Source organism: Schistocerca americana, chromosome 3 (assembly GCF_021461395.2).
Source record: "Schistocerca americana isolate TAMUIC-IGC-003095 chromosome 3, iqSchAmer2.1, whole genome shotgun sequence".
In the NCBI taxonomy this organism is placed as follows: Eukaryota; Metazoa; Arthropoda; class Insecta; order Orthoptera; family Acrididae; genus Schistocerca; species Schistocerca americana.
The window spans coordinates 616,933,615-616,944,323 of record NC_060121.1 but is presented as its reverse complement, the minus strand read 5'-3'; the positions used below and the strand labels follow the sequence as shown (position 1 = coordinate 616,944,323).

The 10,709-nt window shown below is 40.5% G+C and overlaps 1 protein-coding gene across 1 annotated transcript in view; it reads left to right on the top strand.

Annotated features, from left to right (window-relative positions):
- Positions 1-3,104: 3,104 nt before the first annotated feature.
- The window catches only part of LOC124606254 (ATP-dependent translocase ABCB1-like), a 129,751-nt gene continuing 122,146 nt past the window's right edge, over positions 3,105-10,709 (top strand). The window contains exons 1-2 of the mRNA XM_047138230.1: positions 3,105-3,359; positions 7,761-7,861. Coding sequence (XP_046994186.1) covers positions 3,105-3,359; positions 7,761-7,861 — 356 coding nt within the window. The remainder of the gene's footprint in view (positions 3,360-7,760; positions 7,862-10,709) is intronic.

The following is a 10,709-nucleotide window of genomic DNA, read 5'->3' as shown; positions in this document are numbered from 1 at the left end:
TTTTATGTGACAATTGCCCACAATTCTACATAGACCAAACAGGAAGGAGTTTCACTATAAGATATCGTGAGCATATGGATGCCTTCCAGCTAAATAATTTTGATAAATCCACCTTTGACCTTTGCAGTGCACCTAAAAGACCATGGTCACTCAGCCACAGCCATTACAGAAAACTTACAAATACTACACACTGTGAAGAAAGGAAAGAAAATGAATCTGCTTGAAGAGCTAGCAATTTATATCCACATCTATACCTCACCAGACCTTGTTCTCAACTACAAATGGAACCTGCAAACAAATCCTATCATGAAATATTCAAAAATGGAAACTAATTATCCTCTGATATAATACCAAAGTAATATTCTATGGAAATTCGATTTAGCAGTCATATAATAGTCCAAGTGTCATTATTATAATTGGTAATAGTCATAATGTAAACACAAGCTGTATCTGTCATTGTATAATGTGTAATAGCTTTCAAAATTCCATGTGTGCAACATCATTGTACTTCCTAGATCTAATTTCTCTGACAAAAATGTGAATCAAAAAATTTCATAATGTGTATCAAGAAACGTCGCAGTCTGTAATAGCTTTTTAAATTTCTATATATGCAACACCCTTGCACTTCCTGTGCCTAAGTTCTTTGACCATAACCTACAAGTTTCTGTCTGAGCAACATCTTTACGTTTGTTACATCTAAGTTCTTTGACCACAACACACATGTCTGTATGTAAACATAGTGTATTTCACGAGTGCACATCATAATAGTGAAATATGAAGCTATACTTGGTAAAACTGAAATATGGACGTGAAAATGACAATAAGTATGTAACTAAGTGGCAAAACTATCACCACAGCATAACTGTCAAAATGGTGCTCCATCTTTATGGAAGTACAGATATACTTTCGTCAAATGCTGACATACCACTTACAATTGTCCCACTTGCATCTGTGTAGTCACAAGCAAATATTTTTTTGTGTTTATACAGTGATCTCCTACAGTATAAACGTGTACATGAATGCATAAACACCTGAGGATGGGCGCAAGCCCGAAACCGGTCGTGTGACAAATAAATAAACTTTTTCTGTGACTGGTAGCAGGTACTTTTCTACACCCTATAAAGGAACAGTCACAGAGTTCCACAGCATCCACTATGGTTAAAATTCATTTTAGTAATCTTTTTAAATGTTGTAGAGAAAGCAGCATCAAGCTGCCCATTGTAAAATGCAGGCTGTGTGTGGAAGAAGCAATGACCATGCAATTTGATAAAATTGAAATTCAACCCACCTCTCCTAATGAAATTCGGAAAATAATTAATACACTCAAAAGCAAGAGCTCTCATGGAACTGATGGCATCTCTACCAGAATACTAAAAGCTTGTTCCAAACGGAGAAGTAGGATTATCAGCCACATATGTAGTAGCTTACTGGATAGGCTGTATAGGTTATTGTTAAACAACTGGGATTGTTTGTCATCTCTCAAAGGCTTTTGACTGTGTGAATCATGAGATTCTTCAAGCTAAGCTTACGTATTAAGGTATGCGTGAGACATTTCGTAATTGGTGTAGTTCATATTTTATAGGAAGAATGAAAAAGGAGGAAATTAACGGTACAGATAGTGTGCAAAAATCAACAGAGTCCTCTAATTAGGGAGGTATGAAGAACAGTGTACTACATGATACAGACTTGGGTCCCTTATTTTTCTTAATACATATTAATGATTTGCCACTCTATATTCATTAAGAAGCACAGCTAGTTTTTTTTTTACCGATGATACAAGTATGGTAACTGGAATTAGCTGAGGAAATTGTAAATAATGTCTTTCAGAAAATTATTGAGTGGTTCACTGCAAATGGACTCTTCAACAAATTTTCATAAAACACCATAAATACAGTTCCATACAATACATAGCATAACAGCATTGATAAATACAGAGTTTGAAGAATAATGTGTTACTAAGGCAGACAATCAAACTTCTGGGTGTGTATATTGACGAGAAATTGAATTGGAAGAAAAACATTGGTGTTCTGCTGAAACATTTCACGGCAAAAATATCAGTAAATTAACCTAGTATGCTTATTTTCATTCACTTTTTTCATGTGCCTTGATATTTTGGAGTAGTTCATCATCAAGAGAAGAAGTTTTCATTGCACAAAAGCGTGTAAGTAGAAGCTGGAGCCCATCCAATATCACTTTACAGACATTTATTTAAGGAACTAGGGATATTCACTTTCACAATATATACATTCACTTATGAAATTTATTCTTAATAACCCAACCCAATTAAAAAAATAGTAGCAAAGTGCATAACTACAGCACAAGAAGAAAGGACGAGCTTCTCTATTTTGCATTAAGTCTGACTTTGGCACAGAAATGGGTGAACTATGCTGCCACAAATGTCTTTGGTCATTTATGGAACAGCATTAAACGTCTGACAGAGAGCCAACAGGCATTTAAAAACAAACTAAAAGAATTTCTGACTGACAACCCTTTCCACTCCATAGATGGATTTTTAAATATGAAGTAGTAATGGTAAAAAAATAAAATAAAAACAAAAATAAAATAAAAAGTTTGAATTATATCATGTAAGGAAACTTTATTGTAGCTGACCCGTTTCACATCGTTATAAAATGTCGTAATCACGATCCATGCAACAAGTATTAACGTAATATAATGTAAATGTACTCTAGATCCCAGGATGGGACAAGCATTTCTCTGCCCACCACCCCTTTCAGACGCCTGATGAAATATTTTCCTGTAAATGGCAGTTCTGAAACAATACTTAATTATTTTTATTCTGTTTATTTAACTGTACTTTATTATTTTTATACAGTTTATTTAAATTTCTCTTAGTGACTAGTTTTGGGGTCGCAGCCCTATTCTGAAACGCTCATTCTCGTCGTCACCTAAATTGTCGAGCTGTGACCTAGAATCATCACGGCTCACAGTAAGGCTGCGACCCTGAAGCTGTCGTTTTAATTAAAATATGAGTCGTCGTGGTCCCTGTCACACAAGTAACATTCAGCTACAGTGAATGGAAATGATTTGTTTCGCAGTACCGTTTCTCGACAATCGGGGAGCGGCTTGCTCTCGGGCTAGGCCTGATGGCTGGCCTGGGCGAGGCTGCCACGGAGCCGATCAACAACCTGCTGTTCGGGGCCTTCATTAAGACTATGGTGGACTTCGGCTCAGCCGTGGCAAATGCAACTGCCTCTGGGACAACAGTCTCCGACAGCGAAGCGACAATTTTCCTGGATGGTGCCAAGAAATACGCCATGTACTGGTGCATCATGGGCGCCGTCAACTGTCTCCTTACCTACGTCTCCACCTTTACTTTCAACTGCGTCGCACACAGACAGGTAAGTGACTCAGAAAATTTAGAAATATCCGTCACACTGCAGAGAGAAATCACTGTAATTAAATCTCTTTTTCTACGTAGATACCTTTTACGGAGACATTGGACATCCCAGGGCCTTTAAATTTAACCGCAACAAAAATAACGTAATTTATATATACAAGAATTTACACGCTTATAAACTAGTATGACAAGGATGGGACAGGTAGTCCGCAGTGGGACTATAGGCGGAGTCATCCCAGCATCTGCCTGTATCAGTTTTGGGAAACCACAGATTGCGGATGGCTGCATGAACGTTCAAGTCTCCACTCCCCCGAACACAAGGTTATTATGCTTAAAACGGGTCAGTGGAAGCGCATCACTGACGCCTCCAACAGAGACGTTTGCTAAAAGAGAGTCCTCCGCCTGCCTAGCCATCAGAGTGTTCGACGGACCGTCTGCAGTGTCTGCAAATGTCTCAACGTTAAGGTTTATTCTGCAACAGATGTGACTATAGTAAACTTCGAAGACTGTTGCGGTGTCCGCCTGTGAGACCAACCGTCGGCCGGTAAGCAGATTTAAAGAACAAATCAGTACTTGTCGACAGCGTCTAAGAACTGCGACGAGATGATGCACCGACGGCGCTTCTCCGTTGATACTGTCTTGGCACCGCTTCCACAGACAATATGAAATTCAACGAATCCTTTTGGGCATTGGGCTGCGCCATTTTGAAACTAAAACCGCTATTAAAACAGACAGTTGTCACATGGCAGCCTATGTCACATTCCCGAACATGTCATTAGACAGTCAAAATGCCTGTGGAGTGATGACTGTGAGGATGTCTATTGCCAGTGTCACCCAATCAGACGATTAGCACGCAACAGTGAATCGACAGTTTGTACACAGAGGCACGGTTTTCCTGACACACTGCAGTTCTCTTATGGCCGTTCGTGAACCCAGGACTTGAGGAGCTGCTGGTTGACGATCACATGCAGCTCATAGTTGTAATGCCCTCGACTGCAAGCTTCAATACCTTTAAACTGGTAATAAAAAAAATGCTACTCAAACCCTCATGTAATGGATACCACGCGAGGGAGCAATAATACATGCAGCGACAGTGAACAAAATAACTCATAGGTTGCTTTACACGATAAACTGTCAACGTAACGACCACCTATACTACATTTAATAGCATACCGTGTTTGTTAACCATCCAATAGTGTAAATAATTGTACCCCACCTGCAACTATCACTTTTATTTGTTGTATTGCTTAACAATTTCAGCCTTAGGCCATTTTCAAGTATGTCGACATTTGTAGATGCTGCATTGCTCCAAAATCAGCGACGGTAAATGACTCATGAGAATGGCCTGAAGCCGCAATTGTTCTATAGAACAATAAATAAAATAAAACTGAAAATTGCAAGTGGAACGTAATCATTTAACCAAACTATGTTTGCTTTACATTTTTCAAGTGCGGAGGCGATCTAGAGTAATGTGGAATATAGAAGCAAAAACTTCAAGAACCAAGACCGCACATTATAATTTTATAAATACGTCATCTTATTAATTAACTGTTTGAGAAAAGCTGCTTTGGGGTATTATTTTATTTCACCTTCCTAGTTTCGGGCGTTGCTAATCATCAGTGGTATCTGTATTACAGAAAAGATACATATTTCCTGTAATAAGCTACTTACAGTGTATATTGCAGTGTTTTATCAATATGAGATTTTTAAATTCATTGTAATTCGATTTGTCTTATATGTGATGTTCTCTAGGCCATCTCGATGACAATATTTCTTAATGTTTGTGTAATAATCCTATTACATGATTTGCACTGTATATACATATATGCAATCAGAACAAGAGATTTTTTACGAAATATATCTTATCGTTCTGACCAATTACTGTACATATTATGGAGATGTACTGAGAGGTATCTGCATAAGATCCGATGACGAAAACTTGCATTTACCGTAACCCCCCATCAAAAAGTTGTAATTAGCGATCTTGGCTGTTGAAGTGTTTACTTTTGTATTTCACATTTAAAAAAACTGTCGCAATTATAGGCCAAACTTCAATCAACGGCCAGTTTGCACGCCATTTTTACTACACAAATGATGTTTTGACGACCGTTGTGTGGCACAGCCCTATGACAGGATAGAATGTTGACAACAAATCGGAGAAACTAGATCTGTAAAACTATTTCTTCTGCAAGCAGTGCATCACCAGGAATGTAGCTGACTGCCCGTTGTGCGATTATAGGCGTTAGAAACAAGTTCTCACTGCTGAGCGTGCGCCAAAGTCTCTTTCCTTCAAGATAGATACGTTATTTGAATTACTCACTGATTTAATAACGTGAAGATAATCGAAAACATGTTTTGTTGATGATATCATAAAGTCAGAAAGAGATTGGAATCTCTCGGCGTAAAGGAGGAAGTTCCAGGAGTTAATCCAGCTTCCTTTGACAACATTGGTGGAAGATCTTAAGTCTTTAACATAAACTTTACAATTTTGGTGGAAATGTATTCGTATTCCAAGATACGTAGCAACCGTCCCGAGTCATTGGAGATATTAATAACGTAATTAAGTACGGCAGTCGAGAAAATAGTTCTTGATCACACAGTCTTTGATGAGCGATCCTGAAAAACGAAGTGGATGTCAATACCTTCCCATGACCAATGAGTGCTGTTGTTTATATACACTGACAGAAAAAAAGTTGCAAAATCAAGAAGGAGTTGTGCGACATAAACGAAATTTTGTAGGCGTGTTTCTACATCAAAACCATGATGTATAGTCCCTATGAGAATGCAAATCAGGCTTATTTTAAATATACTCTGTCAGCGTTCGTGGCCGTTGGTTACCTTTGAGATTTGACGTAGTGAGTTGATGTTAGTCATGACTGCTTTTAACGCGACAAAGACGACGTTGTCAACACGTCAGTGAGTTCAAAAGAAGTCGTGCAAAAGGGTTACCAGTAGCTGCAATATTGCAGGAAGACTTTGCAGGAATGTAGTCTGTACGTGGCTGCTAGCAGCAGTGGCGATGAGAATGTATGGCTGCAAGAAAACCGGGCTCCGGACGGCCAAGTGGCAATGTTGAGAGGGAAGACCCTCGCGGTCGGCGTATGGCTCTGGCGCATCGTACTGCATCTGCAGTGATAATCTGAAGAGCAGTTGGGACCACAGTGACACAACGAGTTAAAAATCGGTTACTTCAAGAACAGGTCCGAGCTAGACACTACGTATCGTGCGTTCCACTTACCCCAAACCACCGCCATTCTCGACTTCAGTGACGTCAAGCGAGAACTCATTGGAGGGCAGAGTGGAGATAGGTTGTGTTTTCTGATGAAAGCTCGTTCTGCCTCGGTGCCACTGATGACCGTATGTTGATTAGAAGGAGGCCATTTTAGGACCTGAAATCAACCTGTCGGAGTGCTAGACGCACTGGATCCACATCTGGAGTTACCGTCTGGGAAGCGATTTCGAATGACACACGCGGTTATTCCGCGCACCCTGATTGCAAAGTTGTACGTCAGTTTGGTGATTCGACCTGTCATTCTGCCATTCATGAATAGTATTCCACAGGCTGTGTTCCAACAGGATAACACTCGCCCACATACCGCCGTTGTAACCCAGCATGGTCTACAGATTGTCTCCAGTAGAGCACATATGGGACATCACCGGACGGTAACTCTAGCGTCATCCATAGTCAGCACTAATCATCCCTGTACTGGCCGATCAAGTGTAACAGGCGTGGAACTCCATACCACTAACTAACATCCGGCACCTATACAACACAATTCATGCAATTTTGCATGATTGCATTCAACATTCTGGCGGTTACAATGGTTATAACTGTACCAGCATTTCACATTTGCAGTGGATTATCTCGCACTTACATTAGCGTGTTATCTTGCAGTCTGAATCACTTAAATATGTTACCTAGACAAATGAATTAAAGAAATTTCATTGCTCCACATTAATTATTTTTTGATGTTGCGAGTTTTTGTTTCGTCTGTGTATTATGAATTCATAAGGGATTCGTATGACTCAAACGTACTCAGAGGAATGTAGTAACCCTCACTTACACTTGTTACAAACAATTTTAGTTTCTACTATTTCCAGTCCGAGTTGCTGTTTTCAGGGATTATCTGATATATGATAGTGAGTGTAATAAGCTTTATAGTTGGGTATCATAATGATATCAGTTTAGATTTTCTTAGCTACTCTGAAATTATTAACTAAAACACGAGAGCTTTTGTTGTTTTTCGAAAATTAGGTAAAATTGTAGCATAAATTCGCTATCCGATGTGACCGAGGCTTACTGCTGTTTCCTAGAATAGTTTGGCGAAATACTTTACAAGGAATTTAAACATGTCTATAAATTGTGATGTCTATAAGAATGAATTATTTTGTCTGTCCACAGATCCACAGAATCCGCGACCTGTACTTGAGGTCTGCGCTACGGCAGGACATGGCGTGGTACGACGAGCATCAGGCGGGAGACTTCGCCAGCCGCATGTCAGGGTGAGCGCAATGTCATTGCTTCTGACCCCAACATTCTACAAACTTCCTACACACCACGGTTTATAGCCATCGTGAATTTACTGAATCAAATACATACTCCACAAGCTTGCAGATACAGGTCGATCGTGTGGAGTAAGTGTCTAATTTATTTAAGTAAAGTATCGACATATGCAGGGTCAAATTCGTTCAAACACTTTCTACATATCCCATGCTGTTCAAGCTATGCCTCACACAAGCGCTAATAAGTATAAGGAGTTGGCCGATACGCCACTGAATAAAATTGAAGAGAAGTGCAATATCTCGGTGCTGTTGTTATCCCTATGGTGATGTCAACCAGTTCAAAAGACTTTTTGCGTCTGTAATCTCTGCAGATCTTCAGCAGTGAACCTATCCACGCTGTTCTGTATCACTCTCAACTCTGCAATTAAAGTGCAGCTACTCACGCAGGTCCAGCATCGGCTGTAATCATCGCGTTTCAGCGTAGATATGCTAATGCGTTTATGAAAAAATTTAGAAATTTAGATGTGCGTCAGGTAATGTTAGTCCTCGTGCAGTGTTGTGAGTATTGTCCGACCTATGATACACAATATGGAAAGTTTTGCGGTCTATTTTAGATTGGTACCCGTACAAGATCCAAGCGGTGCAGCATCTGAAACCCCAAGATCCGCAGCAACGTTCTGAATTTGCTCTTAGATTTCTGGCAAAGATCGAAGTTGATCACATCTGGCTGGGCAACGTTCGTCCGCAGCCCGTGGTCGTGCGGAAGCGTTGTCGCTTCCCACGCCCGGGTTCCCGGGTTCGATTCCCGGCGGGGTCAGGGATTTTCTCCGCCTCGTGATGACTGGGTGTTGTGTGCTGTCCTTAGGTTAGTTAGGTTTAAGTAGTTATAAGTTCTAGGGGACTGATGACCATAGATGTTAAGTCCCATAGTGCTCAGAGCCATTTGAACCATTTGGGCAACGTTCTGTGGAGTGACGAGATACAGGGTGCAATGAACTCACAAAACTATCGAATTTGGGGTAGTGTTAAACCGCGTGTTGTGCAGGAAGAGCCACTGCACTCGCCATATGTGACTGTGCAGTTTGGATCCAGAAGCACCTTTATTCTCGGTCCGTTCTTCTTTCAGGAAAATACACCCAGAAGAACTGTCAGGTGTACTGCAAGATGGTGAAACATCTCATGTCGCTCGCCCAGTGAAAGATCTGCTTAATGAAACCTTCGACGAACGCGTTATCTCCAGACGTTTTACAGAGCAAGATCACCTGATCTGAATCCATGTCTCTTTCTCTGGGGATATCTGAAAGATCGCGTTTACCAGCGACACGTTCAGTCTCTACCTGGTCTGAAGGCCAGTTCAAAGGGAAACATTGTTCGTACTCCATTGTAACTACAGTGAGCAACTTCTGACAACATCGTTTTACGGATGAAGCATCTTGTCGCCGTCACCAGTGCTCATATTGAACAAATTGTGTAAGCAGCGGTTAATAACAAAATCAACATTGTGCCTTTCTCATTCGTTTGACCTTTTCTCCCCACGTCCCATTCCTAATTCATTACATTTGGAAACATTTCTACAGTGTTTTCTTGCATTCATAGCATATCCAGATTTGCACCTGGTGGCCAAAATTACAATTAATTTTTTCCAACTTTAATCTATTCCGCATTAACATACTCGAATATCTACAAAGTTTCGCTGCCATACTGGAAGGCGAAGGATAAAGAACCGCCAGTGATTGGAATAAGTTTGTTTACAAATAAAACGCACAATGCATACTGTCGACATTTGCATTGTTGTGCAGAGATTTTCGTTGCAATACAGATGCAAAGATGAAAGGGTGTAATAAAGCAAACGAAACGTAATTTCTCTGTGCCAAGTCACCTGAGACCGTGGCTTCCTTATATCAAAATACTCCGAAAGGATCCCTGAAGAACCACCGAAATTTTGTGGGTGGCGTTGGGGTTCACCGAGTATCGTAATGACAATTCGGCTCGCTTCCCAACCATGTGATTCGCTCGAACATGATGAGTAAATAAATGAAATGTATGCCAATTTCGGCTTGTAACAAGATACAAGCAGCTCCCTAGAAGTATAACATATAGTGGTAGGAACAGTTTTGATAGGTTACAGATGCTGGCGATGATTACAGGGACCTGTCGCAGCGGGATGATGGGATCCTGGAGTGGATGGTGATGTTCACCCCCAAGTGGCTATGTTGTCACTGTGGTGATGGTCAGTCCCATTAGGGTTCAAGACATGTTTTCATTAAATTTAACTACGTTATATATAATAAATTTCGTTTACTTCACGTCTATGGCCACAAATTTTTTGACATCAGACTACCGGTTTCGGTCTATAATGACAGTCATCAGATCCATTTTATAAAAACATGTCCCAATAATTTTATAAAACTGGTCTGATGATGGTCTTTATAGACCGAAACCGGTAGTCTGATGACAAAAAAATTTGTGACCATAGACATGAAGTAAAGGAAATCTATTGTTTATTCGGGTCACTGTTCGATTCGTGACCATGTCGCAGCTTGTGAAACACGTTATACATGTTGGCGATGTCGAATGTGGAAGGTGGATTAGGGAAGGGACAGAGATGTCCACAAGCAAGATGAATGGGTATATCAGATGCGTGACACTGCCCTGGTATATATAGAGCTCGAGACATCTTTCAGTTAAACGTACGTCATACGTGTAGGAATGTCCACAGGAAGCCGTCGAAACTGGAAAATGAGGACAAGATGGAGATGTTCAGCAGCAATGTGACGGGTCGTCAGCTGCATGATGATGGCCCTGCTGTACATAGGGTTTGGGTCGCTGTTAGATAAAATATACACTA